General features: G+C 46.2%; 2 protein-coding genes across 7 annotated transcripts; one reads left to right on the forward strand and one right to left on the reverse strand.

Moving 5' to 3' along the window:
* Positions 1 to 2630: 2630 nt before the first annotated feature.
* Positions 2631 to 15727, reverse strand: BRD2 (bromodomain containing 2). 6 transcript variants are annotated; one of them, XM_017848553.1, is made up of 14 exons: positions 13175 to 13532; positions 11426 to 12781; positions 9610 to 9913; positions 9264 to 9355; positions 8862 to 8999; positions 8183 to 8321; positions 7884 to 8098; positions 7412 to 7786; positions 6769 to 6897; positions 6330 to 6578; positions 5954 to 6216; positions 3810 to 4114; positions 3483 to 3605; positions 2631 to 3365 (listed from the first exon to the last, which is right to left on the reverse strand). In XM_017848553.1, exons 5-14 carry the CDS (start codon positions 8970 to 8972, stop codon positions 3229 to 3231), a joined length of 2046 nt encoding a protein of 681 aa, XP_017704042.1. In that variant the 5' UTR covers positions 8973 to 8999; positions 9264 to 9355; positions 9610 to 9913; positions 11426 to 12781; positions 13175 to 13532; the 3' UTR covers positions 2631 to 3228. The 6 variants fall into 6 exon arrangements, with proteins under 6 accessions (XP_017704042.1, XP_017704039.1, XP_017704041.1 ...); XM_017848550.1 differs by lacking the exons at positions 9264 to 9355; positions 13175 to 13532 and adding an exon at positions 15006 to 15188; XM_017848552.1 differs by lacking the exons at positions 9264 to 9355; positions 13175 to 13532 and adding an exon at positions 13918 to 14334.
* LOC108512970 (uncharacterized) lies at positions 14486 to 17805 on the forward strand. The gene is made up of 4 exons (XM_017848546.1): positions 14486 to 14542; positions 14633 to 14763; positions 15292 to 15770; positions 15999 to 17805. Exons 1-4 carry the CDS (start codon positions 14486 to 14488, stop codon positions 16103 to 16105), a joined length of 774 nt encoding a protein of 257 aa, XP_017704035.1. The 3' UTR covers positions 16106 to 17805.
* Positions 17806 to 25657: the final 7852 nt, after the last annotated feature.

A 25657-nucleotide genomic window follows, 5' to 3' on the forward strand; every position in this document is an offset into this window, starting at 1 on the left:
GGTGATATTGGGTAAATTGATTAATCTCTCTGTGCCTCATTTCTTCATCTGTTAAACGCAGACAAGATGTACCTCACAGGATTATAGTTAGGACCAAATGAGTTTACAGGGTTTTTATTTAGCACGGTACATGGGACACACTAAGTGCTCAATGTTAGCTATTAGTGTTTTGAGATGTAAATTCAAGTCCTTATCGCAGGTGAAATGCTCTCCTTGATTTAGCTTCCCTACTTTCTGGCCTTATCTGGAAGCACTCACCTTCATCCCTGCTGCTTCAGCATCACCTAGTTACCTTCTCAGTTGCTGTTTCTTCTGCTGGCAATGTTCACTACTCCCTGCTCCCACCCATCCACCCCTTACAAACAGGAAGGAACTCATCTTTCTGAGATATCTGAATAGCTCTCACATTCTCAGAAAAGAGAACCCTCTTTTCTGAATTCTTGCTAGATCTCTGCACGATGTCCTGTTAGAATTACCTACTTTTGCTGAAAATCGTGTGACTAGTTGTCTAATGCTGCCCCTTTCCCTGAACCTAGAATATAAATTCTGAGAGCAAGAAGCTGTCGTCTCATTCGGTGCTGGAGACAAACTAGTGGGATTTTGCCAGGATCTTCAGGGTGATGACCCAGGAAAAAATGAAATCATGTTGACAACACATTAGTTCCATGCTACCATTCCCACATTTCCTTCCCAGCTCTCCATTACAGCCCCTCTCTAATTGCTCAGGAAAATCTTCCTCCAGTCTTGCACCAAGCCCCAGAGTAACACCAGTCAGCTCTGGTCCTTGTCCTGGGAGTCCCTCATGCTGGTCACTCATGGAAGAAGGGCCTTCCAATCAAGGTAGTCCTGAGTGAACCTAAGAGCAGGAGTTTGGGTAAGAACTGGGGTCCACATATGGGTGCACAGTAAGGATAGTCTGTGAAGACCAAGTCATGCCTGTATCTTGGCTTCAACAGTATAATCACCACACCATGACGGTTAATAATTGCACTCTATTTGTGCTAAGCAAACTCCATGATAAAGCCTTATCTTCACCTTATACCCTCTGGCTTGGCAATGCCCAGGTCTATGGGCCTAACAGTTTGCTGAAAAAGCAATCAAGGGAACTCAATAAATGTGTGACTGAGGCCGGGCGTGGTGGCTCAAGCCTGTAATCCCAGCACTTTGGGAGGGCGAGACAGGCAGATCACGAGGTCAGGAGATCGAGACCATCCTGGCTAACACAGTGAAACCCCGTCTCCACTAAAAAACACAAAAAACTAGCCGGGCGAGGTGGCGGGCGCCTGTAGTCCCAGCTACTCGGGAGGCTCAGGCAGAATGGTGTGAACCCCGGGGGCAGAGCTTGCAGTGAGCTGAGATAGCGTCACTGCACTCCAACCTGGGCAACAGTGCAAGACTCCATCTCAAAACAAAAAAAACAAAGTACATGAGCAGAAGAGGCTGCAGTCAGACAAAATATTCTGTATTTTGTCCCAAAACTAATCCAATTCAATCCTTAAATTCCCTCTGAAATGAGATGTAGTCCTTGACATAGACATGCACTTAGCTTAAATTTACTCCGATTTTCAGAAATTTAATTTTTCTCATCACCTGTTGCCCAACATGTCTCTATTATGAATCCTCAACATCTGTTCTTCTCAAAAGGGGACCAGAGCTCAAGAACTTTCATTGGTGCACACGAGTGAGTGAAAAAGCCCAAACAAGGATCTGTTCCCCTCTACAACTGTGGCAAACAGCAGGTGGCTCACAAACCTAATTTTTTATTACCATCTCCTGAGAGTTTGAAAATTGTTGCTCAAGCCCCAGTTTAGTCCGAATCTCTAAAGAGGGCTGATAATCACTAGTAAAATTTATTGCTTCCAAAACCCACCCTACATGTTTCTGGTGCCATTTATAGCAAAATAAACCATTTGCTTTACTACACTCCTGATTCTACTTTCCACATCTCTATAATAGTTTCCTACTATGGTATATTATACTAAGCCAAATGTCTCACTTTTCCAGTAGTAAAGCCCCGAGTTCCAGAATGCACACATCCCAACCCCCTAACATACAACCCTTCCGTCCCCTTAGCAAGACAAGGTGGTATGCAGAAAGGAGTTTTGCCATTTAATTGCTGTAATACCCTAGTAAACTAATAAACTATCTGTAAATTTGCAATGTGTGACCATGGCAGCAAAATTTAACAATGAAGTAGTCCCAATTGCCTTTTAAAAGGCAATAAACTCAATGCATGAAGTACTTACCTTTGGCTACCTCCCACCCCTTTCTCACATTTTACATCTGCTCAGAAGAAAATTCACACATCCAGTGCCACAGGGAAAAACCTAAAGCCCACCTCAAAATTTTGAGTTCTTGGTTAAAGCATGAATGAGCCACAGAACTATTTCTCATTTAAATGAGCAAATTCTAGACCTAAAGATTACTTCTAAGCACTCAGTTTACAAAAGTCGGATGGATTTATTAAAAACACAGCAAAAGCCTACTGGTTTAAAAATTGAAACAATCCAATTATAGGGTAGCTATTGCCTTTTCTCACTGCCAAGAATATTTTCTTCAAAATTACCAAGACAATTCTTATGATGTTCCTTTCGAAACACTACAAAAGCAAGTATTAAGGTAACTCAAAACATGAATAATATTTTCTTTATTTACAAGTTAGAATCAACAAGGACAGTCCAGGGGACCAAATGGGGAGATGACTGAAACCCCCAGGGCCCCAAATGGAGCGGAAGGAAAAAGGGAAAACAGAGTAGAAAAAAAAAAGTCAACGTAAAAAAAGAGCTCCCCCTTCTTCCCTCCCCGTGGAGGCTGAGGGGACCATGGCCCCACCCTTCCCCCCAGCCTTACCTAGCTTAAAATAAATTAGAACAAACAACTTCAAAACAGGGCCCTTAGAAGTGAATAGGGCAGCTATGGCCTCAGGTAACTCTATATCAGGGCTTTGCACATTCCCACCCTTGCCCTGCCCCATTTTGAATGGGGGCTCTGTGTCCAAGAGATCACTCCCCAATGGGGCTAGGAATTCAATGTTATTTTGTCCATGTCCCTCCTTCAGTAAATCTCCCTGCATCCCTCCCCCACTGCAGAGCCAGCTCTCCTAGAGGGGGGCGGGGGTGTGTGTGTGAGATGAAGAAGTGTCACAGCAAAGGGGGAAGGGGCAGGTGGGGCAGGGTGGTCTAGGGGTCCGGTCCTGCGGAGCCTTCCTGCCCCATCTGGCCTGACCCCTTAGCCTGAGTCTGAATCACTGGTGTCTGAAGAGGAGGACGATGAAGAGGAGGAGCTGGAATCCGAGCTGGAGCTGGAAGCGCTAAGGCGTGACACTGCTACTTGCTGTGCAGAGGATGACTCTGTTTTCTCACTCACTGCAGAACAAATTTGAAAGTTAAAGACTTTCAAGTCTGAATCTTCAATTGTCAATAAAAGACAGTCACGAAGGCAGGATGCAGTCAATCTGTAGTGGCCTGTAAATATGTACTCACCTTTCTTGGGTGGCTTTTTAGTGGAATTGAGCTGTCCGCTGACATCTTGTAACCGCTTTTCTAATTCCCGCTTTTTCTCCAAGGCTAGTTCCTCCTTTGTCTTTCCCACAGGCTTCTTAATGGCTAATGAAAGAAATTTATCAGGATACATTAAGATTGCCCCAAACATCTTATCATGGGCCCCTAGATTCCCAAGTTCCTTTCTTAAACATGAGGAATCAACCAACACATCCCATTATCCTGGGAGCTAACCTGAAAGCAAACAGACCCCATCATCTTTCCTAAACTGTCCTCAGAACCACGAGATGAACCTCATTTCATACGTACTGTAGGGCTTCCGAGGTTTCTTACGCAGGCAGGAAAGGACATAGCGCTCAAGCTCTCTAAGTGTGGATGGCTTGAGTGTTTCAAAATCAATCTCGATCTCTTCTGGGTTTGAATCACGTAAAGAGGGCTCCCTGGCTTGGATTATATGCACAACTCGGCCCAGCTTCTCCCCAGGTAATTTGTTGATGTCCAGGCTCAGCTGCCGCTTCTCATCGTAACTCATGGGCCTGCTCTCTTCTTCCTCCTCTGAATCATAACCTGTAGGCAGGGCAGGTGGGGCTGTCTTTGTGGCCTTTTTGGGGAGCCTACGGGCAAAAAAAGTTGTCAGCAAAAGAAGCTTCATTAACCTCTCCTAGTATGTTCCCACTGTTGTAATTCAGTGATCCTATTTCCTGCCCAGAGTGGAGCTTCTGCTTTTCCATTCAATGGCCAAGTCAGAGGTGGGGTACTGGGACACTGTATAGTGAAACAGCATTTTATGGAACTCTTGCCTGCCAAGCATTTTATTACATTTACTTTGGGCTTTCAAAACTTTATACAGGCATACCCTCTTGGAGATAGAAAATTCTGAGTTTGGTTCCAGACCATTGCAATAAGGTGAGTACCAAAATAAACTGAGTCACATTACTTGGTTGTCTGCACTATGTTCTTGACTGTAAGTGGGCAATAGCATTAGGTCTTTAAAAAGACAATGTACATAGGCCGGGCGCGGTGGCTCAAGCCTGTAATCCCAGCACTTTGGGAGGCCGAGACGGGCGGATCACGAGGTCAGGAGATCGAGACCATCCTGGCTAATATGGTGAAACACCGTCTCTACTTAAAATACAAAAAACTAGCCGGGCGACGAGGCGGGCGCCTGTAGTCCCAGCTACTCGGGAAGCTGAGGCAGGAGAATGGCGTAAAGCCGGGAGGCGGAGCTTGCAGTGAGCTGAGATCCAGCCACTGCACTCCAGCCTGGGTGGCAGAGCAAGACTCTGTCTCAAAAAAAAAAAAAAAAAAAAAAAAAAAAAAGACAATGTACATACATACCTTAATGAAAACTACTACTAAAATGTGACACAAAACATGTTGGAAAAACTGTTGACTTGCTCCATACAGGGTTGTCACAAATCCTCAATTTAAAAGAGGCTGTAATTTCTAAAACATCTCCATAAAGTGAAGCACAATAAAACGAGGTACACCCATTTAGGTATACTGGTATGGGTCTTTCTGCTCCCTAAAACACTACCAAACTACACCATGGGCCAGGTACAGTGCCTCACATCTGTAATCCCAGCCCTTTGGGAGGCCAAGGCGGACAGATCACTTGGGGTCAGTTCAAGACCAGCCTGCCCAACGTGGCGAAACCCTATCTCTACTAAAACTACAGAAATAAGCCTGTAATCCCAGCTATTCAGGAGGCTGGAGGCAGAATCGCTTGAACCTAAGAAGTGGAGGTTGCTGTGAGCCGAGATGACGCCACTGCACTCCAGCTTAGAGTCTAAAACAAACAACAAAAACACACCAAAAAACCAAAAACTGCTACGCCACTGAAAAGTCTAGACTCATTGATTTAGAGCAACAGGCAAACTACAATGGCCCAGAGAACAAATGTGATCTGCCACTTGTCTTTGCAAATAAACTTACTGGAACACAGCCATCTTTCTTTGTTTGTAGTTTATGGCTTTCAGAGTTCACTGTCAGAGTAGCTGTGAAAGACCCTATGGCTCCCAAAGCCAGGGGTCCCAACCCAGTACCCAGTACCCAGTCTGTGGCCTGTTACTGGGCCACATAAGAGGTGAACAGCAGGTATGCGGGCATCACTGCCTCCTGTCAGATCAGCAGAAGCATTAGATTCTTGTAAGAGTATGAAGCTGTGAACTGCATGTGGTAGGTGTCTATGCTGCATGCTCCTTATGGGAATCTAATGGCCCAATGATGTGAGATGCAACAGTTTCATCCCAAAAACCATCCCCTCGAAACCCCTCAGTGGAAAATCTGTCTTCCATGGAACTGGTCCCTGGTGCCAAAAAGGTTGGGGACCAATGCTCAAAGCCTATTGCATCTGTTAACTGGCCATTTAGAAAAATCTTTGCAAATAGAGATGGCATCCCCTGGAGAAAGAGAAATAGCCAAACTAGTCTCTGCTTCCTACTCTAACTCACTTGGTGCCACTTCCTCCAGAAGGTCCAAAGCCAGAAGGGCATAAAGCAGCACTGCCACCCCCACTGCCACTTGCTTTCTTGGACTTCTTGGGCTGAGGTGGGCGGGGTGCCCGAGGCCCCTTGTCATCTTCATCGGCCCCAGCTCGGCCTCGATGCTTCTCTGCCTTCCGTTTCTTCTTTTTCTCTTTTTTCTCTCTTTTCCTCTTGGGCTTAGATATTGGACCCTGGGACAGAGCAGCCAGTTGTTCGTGTACTGCCCGAAGCTACAGAAAAAACAAGAAGTGGAAAAAGTCAATAAAGATAAAGAGACAAAAAAAATTAGGACAAAGGGCATGAACCTCTTACCCAGTAAAAACTTTTAAGAGTGACAAAATACCTGTTCCTGTAGTTCTGCTAAGCGATGAGCCCTTTCTTCCTCTGAGTCTGAGCTTTCACTCTCTTCTTCCTCCTCATCGTCCTCATCCTCCTCCTCCTCTTCCTCAGAGGAGCTCTCACTGCTACTTTCCTCACTGGAGGACTCTGAAGATGATTTGGCCAAACCAGGGGGCATGGCAGTAGAGACTGGTAAAGGCCCTGGTTCCAGTGGTTCATCTGGCATCTTGGCATAACGGAACTCAAATACATCCTAGAAAGAGGCACAAACTCAAAACTATGCTGATGAACAGTGAGTGCCCTGCATACCCAGCCACCAAGTGATATAGCTCCAATTGACAACTGTACAGAACAGTGAGACCCTCATGTTGAGGCTATGCAGCACAGATGACAAAATAACTCCCCATACCATTTATTTTTTCAACTCCAACCTTTCCACTCACCTGTAGCTTTCGTGCCATTGCCACAACATCGTGATCTGGGGGATTGTACTTATAGCAGTTGGAGAACATAAGCCGTACATCAGCAGCAAACTCCTGTGCATCCCGGTAATCACGGTTCTCCATCTTCCGCTGCAGAAGGAGGCAGCATCAGAAGCTGCACAGGCAGGAAGACTCACCTTTCCCTGCCAACCCCAGACACCACAAGAAGAGCCCTCTCTTGAGAGCACACTGGGGATGACCTTAAGGATCTGTGCCCTGGGGTTCAAGTTTGAAGTCAAAGGAATTTGGGTGGGTTGAAGAGATATTTATGTCTAGAAAAAGAAATCATTTCTAAGTGACAGAGGAGAGGTGGCCTATGACTGTCTTTCCACCCCATAACTTCCTTAACCCAACACTGCCACAACATTAGTACTTAATTATAAACAGTATTGTTCTCAAGACAAAGAAACCCCACCTTACTGTTTCAAACTCCAGGAAATATGAATTCTCAAACACCAGACCTTCTTTCTGTTCCACTATCATTTTATGAAAGTAAACTGCCAAGAACCAAAGACTGCTGCGTGCCCACATAAGGATACTTAATGTTTTGCACCTAGGCTCCCATCACTGCCTAAGCATCCCATCTGCCCCATGCAGTGGGTACCTTGACAGTGCTGAGGTCCATGGGGTGCTTAATGATGTCATGGTAGTCATGCAGGCCAAGTGCAGAAGCATCCACTGGTTTATAGAAAGGCCAAGCATAGGCAGCATGCTTCTTAGAGAGTAACTCCTTCAAAATGCCATTGCAATGTTTTAATTGTTCTGAAAGCTTTCCTTTCTTAGAGCTCTGGTGTTGTTGCTGAGAGTCAGGCAAGTCTTTGCGTGGGGGCTTGATGGGGCGACCACTCTCTCTACGCATAGGGGGAAGCCGTGCTGCCTTAGGCTCAAGACTCCCAGGAGGGCTAGCTGGAGAACCAGGAGCCAGGATGGCTGTAGGTGTAGGGGTGGTAGTATCTGCTTTCCGCTTTACGCCTTTTTTCTGCAGAAACAAACAAGATAGGGAACCTATTATTCCACGTCCACCTTACTTAAGACCCTTGCCTCCCTGCTGCCCAGAGGAAATCCACAGATCATACCTTGGCAAGGGGCTGGGCTGGAGGAGCTGCAGTAACAGCAAGGAGCGGGGGTCCAGCAGAGTGCAGGGACTTGAGAAGTGGAGAGGAAATGACTGATGGGTGGGGAATGTTGAGGACAGTGGTAGGTATCTCAGGTGGGGGAGTATACAGGGCTGTGTGTGACACAGAAGAAACAGCAGGCACCTGATGGGCACTGGTAACACTGCCCTGGAGCGCTAGGAAAAAGGAAAAAAGCAAGTGTAGTTTGATTCTCTTTCCCATCTTTAGGTGTCCATTTGCACAACTACTACTCTTCCTACCTGCCAGCTTGGCCCCCTTCTTGTGGCTGTTCTTAGGGATGGTCACCACCAGTTCTTGCTCTTCTTGTGGCATTGATGCAACTTTCTGTAGGAAGATCTTTTCCAGCGTTTGTGCCATTAGGACAATATCATCAGTGGGCTATAAGAACACAGACAGCAATAAAGTAAGTTAAAAAATGCCAACAGAAGATAGATACACACCCTCTTTCTCACAGGCATTCAGACTCTAGGCCATTACCATACCCCCAGCAAGTCACCTTGTCATCAAATCTTAAAGAAAATTTCCTACTCCAGGCCACTACTAATTTCCACTTTCTCTTAACTGTGTCTCCCAAAATATGAAAGAAAAAACTACACGGTCCTTTAAAGTTCAGAAAGGATTGAGAGCTGAAAAGAAAAGAGATCCCTGGTCTACTCAGGTCTCTGGTGCTTTCTAAGAAACAGGGCCCCCCCCCGCCCCCCCCAAATCGAAGTGTTCTACTTAAATAACCTTTAACTGGAGCTCTGAAGTCACATCACTATGTTCAACAGTACCATCTAGAGTCAGGTTTTGAAGACCGACTACCCGGGTAGCACCCTCACTAGCAAAGGATTTAAGCTTTATGTAGACAAACTATCTAGCAATAATAGAAGTCATTGTTTCTCCCCACCTGCTAAATGAACACACAGAAAAACTCACCTTGTTGTAAATGTAACAGTTGGTGAACATGGTATTAAAATCTTGCATACACTCTGAGGCAGCCCAATAATAATTGTTTTCAAGTCTCCTCTTAATAGTACCCATGTCCATAGGCTGTTTTATAATTTTGTGATAATCCTAAATAGAAAAATGTTAGGTCAGAACTGTAGAAAAATAAATGCTTACAGACACTACTGATCCCCGACTCTCTCTCTCACACACACACACCCCCCCTAAGCATCAAAGAAATATTTACTTAAACTGCGGCCCCAGTTAAACTGTGGGACAAAATAAATAAATAAATAAAAAAGATTCTTGACACCCACAGGGAGGCCCCTGCTGCCTTTCTCTAACCACCCACCTCCCACCCACTCTGGAAACTTTCCCATCCTGTGACATTACCTCTGGGGCTGGCTATCCATGGGCTGCATGAGGGAAAGGAAGAAGCTAAGAATTTTGGCCACCGTGGTCCTCTCCCAACCCGAGGTGGGAATCTGTAAAATGGAGCCAGGGCACAAAAGTTAAGGAAGGACACATGGAGGGCACAAGGAAAGATGCCAAGATAGTTACAGCAAGCGGTCGGAGCAATCACAAAGGACCAAGAATCCAGAAATCTGGTGGCTAACTGCCCTACAGGGGAGATATGGGAACTCCCTAGGGGCCGCAGCATCTACACTAGGCAGACCACCCCCATTCACACGCATTCTTGCTCATCCCATACCTCCCAGGCTCCAATGTCTCTACTCACCGGTAGACCCAGTTTGACAGCATCCACAGGCTGCCGGAATGGCCATGCGAACTGATGTTTCCACAGAGCCTTCATCACTACCTTGTGTAGGTATTGCAGCTGGTTGGTAACTCGTCCTGGCTTTTTGGGATTGGACACCTCTGGGGGTGGTGGGTTGGCAGGGGTCAGTTGCAAAGCAGGCACCGAAGCCATTGTGGGGCTCTCAAATCCCTCATACAAGAGAGAGGGTTTTCGAATCCTTTTCCCTGGTGCTGCTGCTTCTGGGCCCAGCCCCAGTAACCCTGCATTCCCTTCCCCAGGGAGCCTGTAAAGATGGGAAACAAAATTAGGGCAATATCGTGCAAATCAGGAAAAAGTGCATTTGCACAATGGTCTGATAAATCCAGATGTTGGCCCTAGTGAGATGGTTACGCTTATGCCAAGTAATTTAAGCAGAAACAATATCCAAACAATCTGTGGAGCTTTTATTGCTGGCCCCGCCTTTATTAGTATTTTTAGTATACTATCTAGATTCCACCTTCTGAAGTCTAATGACTTCTTTAGCATATTTTAAACTCCAAAACTGTTTTTGATAGAGCACAGTATCTCAGAACTACAGCCCTATGGGGATGGGGCTTAAGCAAGATGGGAGGAGCTAAGAAACTCAAACCCCAAGCTTCCTCCTCACTGGGGGGTTTGGTGGTTGCCATGGTGGTTGAGCGCTGGTGAAAAGAGGAAGAGAACAAATTACGGACATAGAAAATTCCATAAAATGCTGATAAGACACCGAATAATCCACCTAGATAGAACAGAGAGCACCATCTTCCACAAGGTCTGGGTAGTTAACGTCACAACAGAACATGGACTCAAAGGAAAAACCATACCAACTTAAAAAATATCCAGACAAGAAAGCATTTGTCAGACTTTACAGCCCGAAACTACCAGGTCCCCAAAATTAGTCGCACCAAATGAAAGTCTCCTCGCTCCAAGAAAGTCAAAAAGCTGTACAAAACAAGTCAAGGTCACCAAGTGATAGCCCCCTTCCACCCACCCACTACACAATACGATTCCACTACCAGTTCCCCACTATAGCACCAACTACAGACACCAAACGCCAAGAGTGGTTCATCTACAGTCCCCCTCGTGCTCCTCCGATGAATTTCCTACCACCTAAAATTTAAGACATTATATGACAATCTCATTGTTTACAACGCAGAGCTGAACTAGGAACCTTAGCTCTACTCTCCTGCTCCGAATGAAACCCTTAAATGTTAGGAAAAAACAATCCCTCCACCAACAAACAACACGTACAACCCACCCACCCAAAAAAAAAGATTTAATGACATATCCTGGGCGTTAAGAACCCGCAGACTTGGAGAGTGATCCCTTTACCCTTCTCCGGGAATCCCCGTTGCCAGTCCCTTAAGCTCTCTATCGCCATGGCAACCCTACAGGGCGCTAGAGGTGGCCGTGAATCCCCCTAAAAAGCTATGACAAACCGCCGCTAGACACCAGACCCACCAAACGCCAGACCTGCTGTCCACCCTCACTACACTCCACCGCCAAACAAGCTCTGCCTGACTCGGTTAAGAGTGGGCCACGGCGGCATCAAGTGTATGAAATGACAACCTGTATTCCCCTCCATGCGCAGTAGCCGGGCCGCCACCACCGTTTCAAAACCGTCGCTCAGTGCCCTCCGCGAGGGCGAGTCAACAGCAGCGCCGCCAAACAGCAGCGCGCCGGGGCCGCTCCGTGCTCCCCCGAAACACGGCGCCCCACACCCCAGTGCCGCCGCCCCGCAACATCCCCTTCCCACACGCGGCTCGCGGAAACGTACTTGTTGTGAGGAGTCACGTTTTGCAGCATCTTCACCGCAGGGAACCGGCGCTGCCCTCAGCCGCGGAAAGTCCGGGTGGCCTCGGTTCCCCTCACCGCCCGGTCCAGCATAACCCGGTAAGTACGGGGGAGGCCGTTCCTCTTGGGCCTCCAGGCAACAAACCCCCTGCCTGACCGGCACGAAAGCAGTCCCTTTGGGGCCTCTCGGAGAGCTCCAGGCAGCTTGGCGCGCTCTGCAGACGGCGGACAGCAAGAAAATGGCGGCGGCCTCCGCTGAGGCGGGCAACTGAGGGGTTGACTCTTCAAAGGACGGTCCCCGATCTCAGACACCGTCGTCAATATAGCCCGCTGTTGGTCTGCAGGGATCCCCTCTTCTTGTCGGGAGCCTACGGGGCGGACGAGGTCCCGTTTCGATCTCGGATGGAGGCGGATGAACACGAAAAGTGGTTTAGGGAGCCGCCGCCTCCATATCTTTGAAATCCTCTTGAGGGCGCGGAGTAGAAGGGTGCAGGCAGACCTTCCGAGCGATTTGGGCGGGGCCCCCGAAAAAGGGGAGCTTCAGGGCTTCTTATGGTCTGTATGTCCGCCTGGGACCAGTCATTAGCCGGGGACGAAGGTCCATTTCCAGGCCGCGATGGATTTTTTCTGTGTGGATTGTAATGGCGGCCCCCGGACGACTCAAAGGCTCTGTATCGGTAGGCAGAATCCTCCAGGTCGTTCTAGAGGCTGCTCCACTCCAGCGCGAAATGGCGCCGCCGAGCCCCGCGCCAGCCCTTTATATATAGGCGGGGAGGAGGAGCTTCGCCGCTCATGCGCGCCACCCCGCTCGAGATTTCCCCCACCCCCTCCGCGCGCGCGCGCTCGCTCACGCGGGTGAAGAGGCTGAGTCGAAGGGGAAGGAACACCTCTCCGCGGGAGCTTTTTCTATTGGCCAGCCGCAATGATGACGTCATAAACTTCATTTCCAAGGTGTCAGTCACCAGGCAGAAGAGTGCCGCAGAGACCCACAGGGAAGTGGCAACCCGCCACATCTCCAAGCCAATTGGCTGAGCTGTGGTCCGCCGAATCCAGGCAAAGAGGATGGTTGGAAGGGGTGCGGAAGCCATCGCCCCAGAGCCTCCAGCACCCTCTCCCCGCCTCCCCTTCCAACAAAGTCTTCCCAGGCTTCCATGCACAGCACAACTGGAGACTGCCAAGCTCGGGCAGGTCGTGCCATTCGTAGCTCCTCCATTGGCCAGACCGGCAGGGAAACGGGAGGGGTCGCGTGGGCGTAGCCTGCCTGGGCCCGCCAGGGGTGTGGCCGCAAGACGCCCGGCGGGTCGTGGTTCTCCGCGGTAAGGCAGCTGCAGCGAAGAATCTGAAACGAGGAAGAAGACGCCATCTTAGTAGCCGCGGCCTGTTGCTCTATGGCGAACAGCTACGGGCTTCAGAACGGCGACAAGGGGATCTAACGTTCCCATGCCCCACAATGTAAAACACAGGCTTGCCAAAGTCTTAAAATACGCCACTCCCTCCCCCAAACTAAACAATGGGAAGACAAGAGCAAAACACTCATTATTTACTGTTTAGTCCCAAAGACCACAAAAGCTAGAATACGTCTCCCAAATTTGCACGTCCAAGCACCTTTCTAATCCCCCCCCACACACCTACAGTTACCATTTCTGCTAGTTCGAAAAAACCTCGGCAACCCTGAAGTGGTTTAAAATCTCCAAACGCATCCATCTACCCTATACAATGTAACCCACCTCACCTCTTAAAATCCATTCCGGCGTCTGGCTCAGAGCAGAAAAAAACAAGTCCTGTGAGGGGTGACTTAGGGCAAAAACCCTCCCCCTCCAGGCGAGCTCGGACCTTTCCCCACAAGCCACACCACCCCTAAGGGTAACCGCCTCTTAGGGGCCCTCCGCCACGGGGGCGAAAGAACCCCCCCGCCCCCCCACCAGGGTCCGGAGTCCTCCCCACGGAGCGGCTGGTCCATCGGTCAGCGCCAGGGAGGAGGGCGAGCGGAGGAGGCGGCGGCTGCGGCTCAGACTAGCCCTCCCCCTCCTCCCCTCCCCTCCCCCCGGCCGTCCGCCTCCGAGGAGGGGCAGGAGCCATTTTGGGAGCTCAGTTTCGCCCCCTCCCCCCAACTTACTCAAGTCTTTCTCATAACTTGGTTATCTAAATAAGGGTGCAGACTCTGAATAAACCAGACCCCAAAGTCAGGATCTCCAGAGTATCTCTGGGGCCGTCCCCGCCCCCCTACGAGAGTGAAAGGATTTCCCCCACCCGAGAAAACCTGGGCTTTGGCGGGGCGTCCCCTTCCCCGTTTCCCCTTTCTTCGCTACCAGGGAGAAAACAAACTTGTGTACCTATCAGGGAAAAGTAATCAGGGTAGGTGAACAAATATACGGTAAGATTCCCCCTCCCCCGGGAAGGACTCGTAAGGGCCTAGGTCCTTCGGCTGCAACCACGCCACCCTCCCTCCCTCTGCAGTAGCTCTTCAGCTCCAACCTCGGTTACTGCGTCTAAAATGGCCGCCAATCTCCTGTCTTCTGACCCCCCTAGTAGGGCAAACCCAGGGAGGGCGGGGGAAAATGAGCATCGGGAGAGCAGAGTCCCCTTCCCCCAGCCAGGGATCAGGCCTTGGTCCCCAAAAGTACAAGCGGCCCCGTCCGGGTGGCTGCAGCAGGAAGGGCAATGACACAGCAACTTTGCAGAGGCCTTCTCCCCTCCCCCTAGTGGCCCAACCGCCCAAATCCGCTTTTCTCCACCGGGGCTCTGCAGGCCAGGACAGAGGCCCATCAGGGGGCCGGCAGTGGAAGAAGAACTTAGCAGGCGGAGAAAAACACCAGGCCTTAGAAACGAAAAGGGGAGCCAGACATTGCTCTCGTTTATTCCCTGCATTCCGGAAAATCACTGCCTCCCGATCCTCTATCCTCCCTTCCCCCACATGAGTCACCAGGGAGGCTACTGCTACTCAGTAATTTGGGAAAGTAACTCTTTTCCTCCTTTCCGTTCCCTCCCCCGCAGTACACAAGGAGAGAACTGTTCAGGACTGGGGGAGGGGATGAGGGAGGCGATGGAAGAGGCCACCCTGGAGAAACCCGAAACCTTGGGAGCTGTGAAATCATTCCAGGTCCCGAGCCTCCCTCGCATCTCAGATCATGCTTTCTAGACCCCCTTACTGCCAGCACCCACCTTGGGCCTGGTTTCTGTTCCTAAGCAGACCTCAAGCTTTCAGCTTGTAAGACCCCCAGCCTGGAGTAGACACGTGCTCAGTAAAGATCCTACAGGGGCAAAAGGCCCCACAGGCCGTGTCCACGTGAATGCACACAAATTCGGTGAGCGACTCGAAGCGTAACCTCCAGCCTGCAGTGTGACGACTAGAGCTCCCCTACCGCGAACACAAAGGGCGCACAGCAATGCTCCCTCCAGAGGCTCTGGGGAGAAAAGAAGTTGGCGCCTGGGAACAACCTCAGTTCACAGCCTGGGTGGCCAACTCCTAAAGCATTCACATCCACGGGTAGGGGCCACAGCCACCACTCCTCAGCCCACCGCCAGGTCACCCCTCCCTCGGCCGCCGACGGATCCCTTCTCACCTGGCTCCCGGCTGCTGTACCCCCAGGGGACGAATGGAATGGGGGGGGCCACACCGCCCCCTAACCCCTTTGCCCTCCAATTGGTATGGAGGCATGAGGCTGGCCATTCCCATCCCCCCCCAGTGGCCCTCTCCTGCTCGCCCCCCTCTACGCTCCCATTGGCTGTAAAAGGTTTGAAAGACAAATCTTCCCACTCTCAGCATTCTTTTCTGAACCCCAAGAATCCCCCTCCCGGACTCCCCACCATTGGCTAAGCACTTGACTGACAACATCTCCGCCCCACAAGGGCCCCTTCTCACCTGGATCCTAAAGCCTTCCGGGGGCCTCCAAAGTTGCCCTCGGCTTGGTACGGGGTATGTAATCCGGGGTGTCAACCCCCCCCCGGAAAACGAAGCCGTGTTGGGGGAGGGGGCGTAGCCCCCAGCCCCTCCCTTTCCGAACGGGCTGGGGGGTGGGGAGAGCACCGGGGCCGCGCGGCCACGTCAGCAGCGCCCAGATTGGCTGACGGGGGTCACGTGCCCGCTGCCCCCCCTTCCAAGCCACGAGGACCAGTTTTCCGAACGTTCCTGGGGGTCGCGCAAGGGGCCAACGGGGCCGCATGGCCCAGGCCTATGTCCCGAAACCCAGAGCGCTATAATGCTGCTGCTTGTCCATATCCCCAGCTTCCTATCCCGCAGTCCTCGACTCTATCCCCCCCACTCGCCTCTCCATACGGGTTCAGCATGGCTGCCGCAGACCAGGAACACGCACAGCGCAGGCGCAAGGGTGCGCCCTGACTGGGGGAGGGGAAAGGAGTGCCAGAGGCGGCGGGGAGAGCCGTAGTGCGCAGGCGTCCGGGCCGGAATCGCAGCTCCGGCGGCGGGGCTCGGAGCGCGCGCATTTGGTGGGGTGGGAGCCGGCACCCTGGCGCCGACCTCCTGCCTCAGCGCCCGCTCCCCCACTACCCGCGGCCTAGCTGGGTAGCCGCGGGCGACCAGGCTTGTTTCCTTCTAGGTGGGTGTAAGGTGCAGCTTGGCTGGTCTTGGCCTGAAACTAGTGGAAGCGCGCGCCAGGAAGCTGTTGTCAGCGGAGGAGAATGGGGCCTGGACCTGGAAATATGAGGGTCTGCAGAGAGGGGCCCCTTTCCTGGTGTCGGTGTGGTGCGACCGCTGGAGAGGGCGTTTCTCGCCCTCGGCGCGCCTGCGGCGCGGAGAGATGAGGTGCGGACCGCAGACATGGACTTCGTATTCGGCTTTAGTCTTAGGCAGCCTTACAATCCCTCCGTGCCATGAACCTACGCTAGACTTTAGTGAGACCTGTGAGTCCCTGGACTGCTCTATCTTGTACGATATTTACCAGCTGATCACTTTTCCTTCTCTATCTCGTAGTGGACCGTTTAAACCTCTTATACTCTTAAAGTTACGACCTCTACTCTCAATCTTGAGTGAGTCCCTCCAAAATTTTGGAATTACTAACATAAAATTTTATAGTGATTCAGTTGCCAGCTAAAAAGTAAGCCTTTAATTTGCCATTAGCCGATAACTTCTCCCTTGATTACCCAGAGTACGGTCTAGATTTTCACGCTGCAGACCCTAATCTCTCCTCACCGACAGATGGCACCTCACAGAACAGAAAAGCCAACTTGCAGAACTCCTGGCTTCGCATTTCCCACCTGCAAACTGGGTCAAGTGTGTATTCCTTTACCATTTCACTAGAGGTCCTCCCTTCGGTTTAAGGAAATCCTTTACTATTGACCTGGTCAACCTTCTCTGTTACCCGGAGGCTCTCTTCCTTTCTCCGCCCTTTGACCTTTTTAACTTTTCTCTTGGTTTCCCCGCTGACAAAAAGAGAACAACCCTCTCAATGTCATGCCCTCAGAGACTCATTTCTCTCAGCTCCCTTGCACAGCCAAGACCTGAAATTGAAATTATCCTTACTATCTCAATTCTTTGTCACCCTCTCTCTCCCCATCCCCACTCCTCAAGCCACCCGTCAGGCTGCTACCACCAAAACTTTTCTGGCAGATGTCAACAAGAACCTCCTAAGTGGCAAAGTCAGGAAGCACTTTACAGTTCTCACCTTATTTGACCTCTGAGGCATTAGACATTTGATCGTGTTTCCTTCCTGACATTCTCTCTACCCTTGACTTCTATGACCACTCTCACTTGTTTCTTTTTCTATTTGTCTAACTATTCCTCTCCAGTCTCAGTGGATTTTTCTTCCTTAGCCCCTTTTTATGTGTTGATGTTTGCCGTGATTCTTGTTTGCTTCTAATTCTGTTCAACTTCTCTAGGTAATCTGACTCCATGGCTCAAAGCCTCTCAAGTCTGAATCTTTAGTTCACGCAGCTCTTTAAGCTAAACTTCCTACTAAATATTCCCGCTTGGATAACTCTCAGACACCAATATGTTCAAAATTGATGCAGACTCTATACACTCTAGACCTGCTCTTTCTCTTCTGTTACCCTGAGTAATGGCGGCTATTTAACCCCAAAGCCTGTAAACTGGGAGCCTGTTGTTGATTTCCTTTTCTCACACCCTTACAGACTCATAATTTTGCCTCTTAACTATGCATCAACTCACCCTTCTGTCCTAGTTCTATCACCTGAGCTGTACCAACAGTCTCCTAAATTATTTCCTAGATACATGGCTATTTGGATTTAAATTAATACAATTTTAAATTTAGTGTCTCTATATATATACTAGCCACATTTTAAGTTCTCAATTGCCACATGTGAGTAGTGGCTGTCATATGGGAAAGCACAGATTATTAAACATTTGGTCATTGCAAGAAGTTTTTTTTTTTTTTTCCTGATACGGAGTCGGAGTCTTGCTCTGTCGCCCAGGATGGAGTGCAGTGGCGCGGTCTTGGCTTACTACAACTTCTGCCTCCCGGGTTCAAGCAATTCTGCCTCAACCTCCCAAGTAGCTGGGCTTACAGGCGCCTGCCAGCACACCCAGCTAATGTCTGTATTTTTAGTAGAGACGGGGTTTTACCATGTTGGCCAGGCTAGTCTCGAATTCCTGACCTGGTGATCTGCCCACCTCGGCCTCCCAAAGTGCTGGGATTACAGGTGTGAGCCACTGCGCCCAGCCTCATTGCAAGAAGTTCTATTGGACGGTGCTGCTTCAGACTTTCTGCCTCGGCCACAATACTGCCAGGAGAAAGCTTTCCAAAATATAGCCCTGGCCATAGCTCTCTTTTAAACTATGTTAATTCCTTATTGGCTATGTGATGAAGTCCAAATTCCTATGTTTGCCAGAACAGTCTGCCTAGCTTTCCAGCCTCATGTCTAACCACTTCCTCTTGGGCCCTATATTCCAGCTGTATTGAACTGTTTCCCAGACGCATCATTTTGTTTCATGCCTCTGTGTTTTACACATGTGCACTTTCTTTATGGAGTAGGCTTTTCCCCAACCTATGTAAGCCTAAATAACATCTCTGAAAAGCTTAATGTTATCATTGAAGTTGAGCTGACTGCTCATTCTTTGGTGTCCCTTACCCTTAAGATTTTACTTTCCACAGTGAATGGCATTTATGTGATTACATGTTTCTCTCCAGTACTAGGCCTTGATTTTGAGAGCAGAGCCGTGATGTATTCTTTTCCTTGCTTTGCTTTTTTTTTTTAATATCCCCAGGTTCTAGCACAGTATCTGGCCAATATTAGCTTCTCACAAGTTGAGCAAATATTGAGGTGAATTGATATGTAAGCAGGTATGTGACTTAGGTAAGACTGAAATGTGTATGTTTTATGGGGTGCCGTGTATAGGGGAATAATCATAGACAAAATTATTGCCTTCAGACATATCTGAGACATCAGAATTAGGTGAGGAAAGACAGAAGTAGAACAGCACAGGTTATTGGCACAGAGAGTAGTCTAGTCCAATCTGGCCAGAACATAAGCTACAAGAAGTAGAACAGGAGAAGAGAAAATGGGAGGTAAATTTATATTGGAGAACACATTATGGAAGGTTTCCGGTGCTGTTAAGTTTGGAACCAGTGGGGAACCACTGAAATTTTTTGAGTAATGACTTGATCAGAGTTACGTTGTTAGATAGAAACTCTGTCTTCCAGTGGCTGGCACTGTCCATGTTAATAAACATCAAATGTCAGGGGGTCGGAAGGAGATGTGATTGGTGATACAAAACATTTATTGAGTAGTTAAAATGTGTCGGGTACTGCGATGACTACTTTACATGTATTAACTCTTTTAATCCTTAAAACCCTGTAAAGTCAATACTAATATTATCACCCTCAGTTTTCAAGTGAAACAACAGAAGCAAAGGACGGGTCAGTCTATTTTCTGATGCTATCACAGAATACTCACAGACTGGGTAATTCATAAACAGTAGTTTATTTGGCTCAGTTCCAGATGCTTGGAAGTCCAAGAGCATGGCATTGGCACCTGGTGAGAGCCTTGTGCTGCATCATCCCATGGCAGAAGGGCAAACAAGCACATGAGATGGAGAGAGAATAGGGACCAGAATGTATCCTTTGTTTGTTTGTTATATTATTTTACTTTTTATTTTATTTTTTGAGACAGAGTCTCGCTCTGTTGCCCAGGCTGCAGTACAGTGTGCAGTGGCATGATCTCGGCTCACTGCAAGCTCCGCCTCCCGAGTTCACACCATTCTCCTGCCTCAGCCTCCTGAGTAGCTGGGACTACAGGCGCCCACCACCACGCCTGGCTAATTTTTTGTATTTTTAGTAGAGACTGGGTTTCACTGTGTTAGCCAGGATGGTCTCGATCTCCTGACCCCGTGATCCACCTGCCTCCGCCTCCCAAAGTGCTGGGATTACAGGCATGAACCACCATGCCTGGCCTCAGAATGTACCCTTTTAAATGGGAACCCATACCTACATTAGTAGCATTAATCTATTCATGAGAGCAGAGCCCTCATGACCTAATTAGCTCTTAAAGGTCTCACTTAAAACTGTCAAAATGGCAGTTAATTTCAACAAGAGTTTTGGAGGGGAGATTCAAACCATAGCAGATAGTATTTACCTAAGGTCACACTTTTAGTAAGTAGCAGAACTGGGATTTGAACCCAGCTGACTCTGGGTGGTATATTATTCTGTTTACGAGGCACAGCAGGGAGTTTAAGATCCAAGATTGAAGTTAGATAAAAAAAGATTAGGAAAAGTAGATTTGAGAGTCACCTTTGAGGTGATGTTTGAAAAAGCCATGAAGGTAGCCGATATTTGTAAAGGAGCGGGTATAAAAACAATTTAGGGTGAAGGATTGAGCTTTGGGTTACATCTTCATACAGGGAGCAAGAATAGGAAGTGGAACCAGTGGAAGATCTCAACGAAGAAGAAGCAGAGCAATGTAATGTGAGGAAGCTAGAACAGGAGATGGTTCGAGGAAGGATTTCATGTTTATTGAATGACTGATTAAATCAGGACTCCTTAAGCTTTTTATGTGCCATTAGCTTTTTTGGCAGTTTGGTGAAGCCTTTGGATCTTGTCTGATGATATTTGTAAATGCATAAAATAAAATATAAACTACAGTTATCAAAATACAGTGGTCCCCGCTTAACTGCAGTTTCACTTTCTGTGATTTCAGTTACCCAAAGTCAACCTTGTCTGAAAATAAGTACAATAAGATACTTTGTGTATGAGACAGAAAGACCATATTCACATAATTTTTATTACAGTATAATTTTCCTATTGTTGTTAATCTCTTCCTGTGCCTAATTTATAAATTAAACTTTATCATAGGTATATCTATGGATAGGAGAAACTATGTAATTACATTTGGTTCTATGTGGGGGGCACTACTATATTTAAAGAAATGTGTGATCTAGTAGTATGTGTTTCTGTATTAATACAATACAGTGTTTCTTTATTAATACATTAAAAAGCATGATTTATTGGTAAGTTTAACAACTCCCGTAAGTGATATTTTAAGATGTCTGTAACAACTATAATGTGATATGAAAATATTAATTGATGGTGTTTTCTATTGATGACAGTGTTACAGCTGCTGGCTGGTACTGCAAAGATTTATTTTCTACATTCATAAAATTAAATTTCAATGAGAGTTTTTTGAAAATAAAGTTGACTTTTTTCATTCCATCCAAGTTTATGGACCTCTGAATTCTTTTTCTTTTAGAAATTTTTTATTGATACATGATAATTGTACATATTTAGGTACAATAATTTGTACATACATGTGATATTTTGATACATGCATATGATGTGTAATGATCAAATCAGGACAATTAGGATATCCATCACCTCAAACATTTATTATTTCCTTCTGTTGGGAGCATTTCACATCTACTCTTCTAGCTATTTTAAAATATACAGTAAATTAATGTTAACTGTAGTCACCCAGCTGTGCTATCAAACACTATAGAATTATTTCCTTCATTTTAACTATATTTTTATAACCATTAATGAATCTCTCTTCATCCCTCCTCCACCTCCACCCTTTCCCAGCCTCTGGTAACCATCATTCTACCCTCTACCTCCGTAAGATCAACATTTTTAGCTCCCACGTATGAAAACATGTGATATTTTTCTTTCTGTACCTGACTTATTTCATTAACATAATGACTTCCAGTTCCATCCATGTTGCTGGAAATGACAGGATTTCATTCTCTTTTATGGTTGAATAGTATCCATTGTATATATATATACATACACCACATTTTCTTTATCCAGTCTTTTCTTGATAGACTCTTAGACTGATTCCATGTCTTGGCTACTGTGGGTAGTGCTGCAATAAACATGGACATGTACACATCTCTTGATATACTGATTTCCTTTCTTTTGGATATATACCCAGCAGTGGGATTGCTGAATCATATAGTAGATCTATTTTTAGTTGTTTGAGTAATCTTTATGCTGTTTTCCATAGTGGCTATGTCAATTTACATTTCTACCATCAGTATATGAACATTCCCCTTTCTCTGCATCCTCATCAGTATCTCATCTGTGTCTTTTTGATAATAGCCAATTTAAGTAGATTCAGATGATATCTCATTGTGGTTTTGAGTTGCATTTCCCTGATGATAGTGATGTTGACAATTTTTTCATATGCCTGTTGGCCATTTGTATGTCTTTTGAGAAAGGTCTATTCAGATCTTTGCCCATTTTCAAATAGAGGATTATCTGGAGGATTTTTGCTGTTGAGTTTGAGTTCCTTATATATATTGTGGTTATTAATCCCTTATCAGATGGATAGTTTACACATATTTTTTTCCCATTCTGAAGGTTGTCTCTTCACTCTGTTGATAAATATTCTGGTTATTAATCTCTTATCAAATGGATAGTTTGCACATATTTTTTCCCATTCTGAAGGTTGTCTCTTCACTCTGTTGATTGTTTCCTTTGCTGTGGCAGAAGCCTTTTAGCTTGATGTAATTCCGTTTGTCTATTTTTGCTTTCTTGCCTGTCCTTTTGAAGTCCTTAACCAAAAAATGTTTGCTCAAAGTCTTGAGCATTTCCCCAGTATTTTCTTGCAGTAATTTTATAGTTTCAGGTCTTACATTTAATTTTAATCCATTTTGATTTAATTTTGTATTTGATGAGAGATAGGGGTCTAGTTGTATTTTTCTGCATATTGTTACTCAGTTTTCCCAGCACCATTTAATGAAGAGTGTGTCCTTTTCCCATTGAATATCTTGGTACCTTTGTTGAAAATCAGTTGGCTGTTAAGATGTGGATCTATTATTTCTGGGTTCTTTATTTGGTTCTGTTGGTCTGTGTATCTGTTTTTATGCCAGTACCATGCTCTTTTAGTTACTGTAGCTTTGTAATTTATTTTGAAGTCGGTTGGTGTGATGCCTATAGCTTTGTTCTTTTTGTTCAGGATTACCTTGACTATTTGTGTCTTCTGTGGTTCCATATTAATTTTAAGTTTGTTTTTTCTCTTTCTGCAAAGAATGTCTTTGTATTTTGGTAGGAATTGCAACAAATCTGTAGATTGATTTCAATAGTACAGCCATTTTCACAATACAAATTCTTCCAAAGACATAGGATGTCTTTCCATTTTTTTTGTGACCTCTTCAGTTTGTTTCCTCAATGTCTCATAGTTTTCCTTGTAGAGATCTTTCACCTCCTTGGTTTAGTCTAGATATTTTATTTTGTGTTTTTTTTTTTTTGGTGGGGGAGGAGTGTTGTAGCTATTGTAAATGGGATTACTTTCTTTGATTTCTTTTTTCACTAGTTTACTGTTTGTATCCAGAAGCATCATTAATTTTTATATAATAATTTTGTATCCTGCAACTTTACTGAATTTATCAATTCTAAGAGGTTTTTGTGTGTGTGTGTGGAACTTTTAGTTTATAGATTTGTATGTTTACTTGTTTAATGTCTGTTTATTTTCATTAGACTTTAAGTGTGATGATGGCAGGTATCTGTTACACAGCATACTGCTAGACACATAGAAGGTGGCCAATAAATATTTGCTAAATAAATGAACCTTTCTGAGTCGCAGTTTTCTTGTTTATATAATGGGGATAATACATTATAACCTTGTAGAGTAGTTGTAAAAATTGCTACATCATAGTCATGTCACTAAAAGGGAAGGATGAATATGGGTATGGAGAAATACACTGAGGTAGAAATAAGAATAAATGTGGGAGCTGGATGGCTAGGTTTGCTCTCTCAAACAGGAGGTGGCAGGGAGTAGGAAGAAAACGGTAGTTGGCAAGGAGCTTGGGAAGGACCTAGAATGAATTGGAAGGGTAGTAGAGTACATAGGGAAGGCTGTGGAGGTGTAGAATGGCTCATAGAAACTGGGTGCGGTCGCTCATGCCTGTAATCAAAGCACTTAGGGAGGCCGAGTCAGGTGGATCACGAGGTCAGGAGATCAAGATTATCCTGGCTAACACGGTGAAACCCCATCTCTACTAAAAATTAAAAAAAATTAGCTGGGCGTGGTGGCACACGCCTGTAGTCCCAGATACTCCAGAGCTGAGGCAGGAGGAGAATCACTTGAACCTGGGAGGCAGAGGTTGCAGTGAGCAGAGATTGCACCACTGCACTCCAGCCTGGACAAAAGAGTGAGACTCTGTCTCAAAAGAAAAAAAAAGAAAAAAAAGAGAATGGCTCATAGATAAGCCTGATAAGATGATAAGATTTACCTTTGAAACATCCGTGTTAGAAGGGACAATCCATCACCATCACCTGCAGGCTCTTCCATTCTCAGTTCAGCACCTTCAGAGACTGGTAGCCCATTTGTTCATCGAGTGAAAGGTCACTTGTTGATGGGCTTGTTGGTGGATATAGATACATATATATATATATCCACTATATATATATCCACTATCCACTATGTACATATCCACTATATATAACCACTCTATATATATCCACTATATATATTTATCTACTATCCACTATACATAGAGAGAGAGAGTACACCCTCCCGTAAGGTCCTTGCAGTAGAAATGAGGTGACTATGAAACAGACGGATAAGTGGAAGAGAATAATACAATTAAAACGGTAATAATGGCCAACACAGGGTGCTTTGGAAACGTACTGAAGAGGCAATTAATCTCAACTCTGAGTTCAAGGAAGCCTTCCTGAGAGGAGCAAGATTTCACCTGAAAGGACGTATAGAAATAGGTAAGTAGACTTCAGGTCATTAAGGGTCATGACAAGGAAAGTAGATCATTAAGAATCATGGAGGGTTTTCATGCAGAAGTATAATATGATCAACTAAGCATAATAAAAATATCCTGGAAGTATTATGGAAAATAATAAGATTGGACAGAGAGAGACCAATTATAAAAAAGTTGCAATAATCCGGTGAAAACCAACCATTGAAGGCCTGGACCAGTGGGAATGGAAAGAAAAAGGAAGATTCAAGAGCTATTAGAATTCTTAGGACAATTGAATGGGAAGGTTTGAGGAAGATGGGGTTGTCAAGGATGACCCACGTTTGCAGCTCAGGTGGACATCTTGTTATTCACTGAAGTCTTAAATATAGGAGAGGAGTTGGAATATATTGGGAAGGGAAAGTGATGATTGTACTCTTGTAATCTTGAGATGGAGATACATTCAGAGTAACAATTCCTAACTTTATTTGCCTATGGAATACCTAATTAGAATTCATTATTGAACCATCAGTAGGTTTATGAAACATAAAATAGAAAACTCACCAATTTTTTAAACTAATGGCACAGTTTGAAAATTATAAGATACTGCTTTTCATTTAAAACTTTTTTCTCTTAGACATTTTTGAGATAATTAGGAGAAATGAACAGATTGGGTTAAATGAAGTTAAGTAATTTTTAATTTTGTTGGTTGTGGTGATGGCATTATAGTTATGTTAAGAGAAAGGTTATTATCTGTTATAGATATGCCTAAAAATATTTACTGGCAAAATGTAATGGCAGAATTTGTTTAAAATACTCCAAAAAATGCAGAACAATAGATGAAACAAGAATGGAAGAATGGTAAATGTTGAAAATGTTGAAATCATGAGAGTACATTGGAGTTTATTAGATTCTTCTCTTCTATGTGTGCTTGGAGCTTTTCAGAGTAAAATTTTAAAAACTTTTTAGTCAGATTCAAAGGAAATTAGTGGGCCGGGCGCGGTGGCTCAAGCCTGTAATCCCAGCACTTTGGGAGGCTGAGACGGGCAGATCACGAGGTCAGGAGATCGAGACCATCCTGGCTAACACGGTGAAACCCCGTCTCTACTAAAAAATACAAAA

Source organism: Rhinopithecus bieti, unplaced genomic scaffold (genome assembly GCF_001698545.2).
Source record: "Rhinopithecus bieti isolate Rb0 unplaced genomic scaffold, ASM169854v2 scaffold_31525, whole genome shotgun sequence".
NCBI classification, from domain to species: Eukaryota; Metazoa; Chordata; class Mammalia; order Primates; family Cercopithecidae; genus Rhinopithecus; species Rhinopithecus bieti.

Excerpts from the sequence above, each read along its gene's own strand:
- BRD2 (XM_017848550.1), bottom strand. The coding sequence starts at position 11,454 with ATGCTGCAAAACGTGACTCCTCACAACAA. Across the intron at positions 9,000-9,609 it reads CTGTCAAACTGGGTCTACCG|GATTATCACAAAATTATAAA; the intron begins GTGAGTAGAGAC and ends TTTTCTATTTAG. Across the intron at positions 6,579-6,768 it reads CAATGGCACGAAAGCTACAG|GATGTATTTGAGTTCCGTTA; the intron begins GTGAGTGGAAAG and ends GCCTCTTTCTAG.
- LOC108512970 (XM_017848546.1), top strand. The coding sequence starts at position 14,486 with ATGGAAGAGGCCACCCTGGAGAAACCCGAAACCTTGGGAGCTGTGAAA. Across the intron at positions 14,764-15,291 it reads TTCGGTGAGCGACTCGAAGC|GGCCCCTTCTCACCTGGATC; the intron begins GTAACCTCCAGC and ends CCGCCCCACAAG. Across the intron at positions 15,771-15,998 it reads CGCACAGCGCAGGCGCAAGG|GTGGGTGTAAGGTGCAGCTT; the intron begins GTGCGCCCTGAC and ends GTTTCCTTCTAG.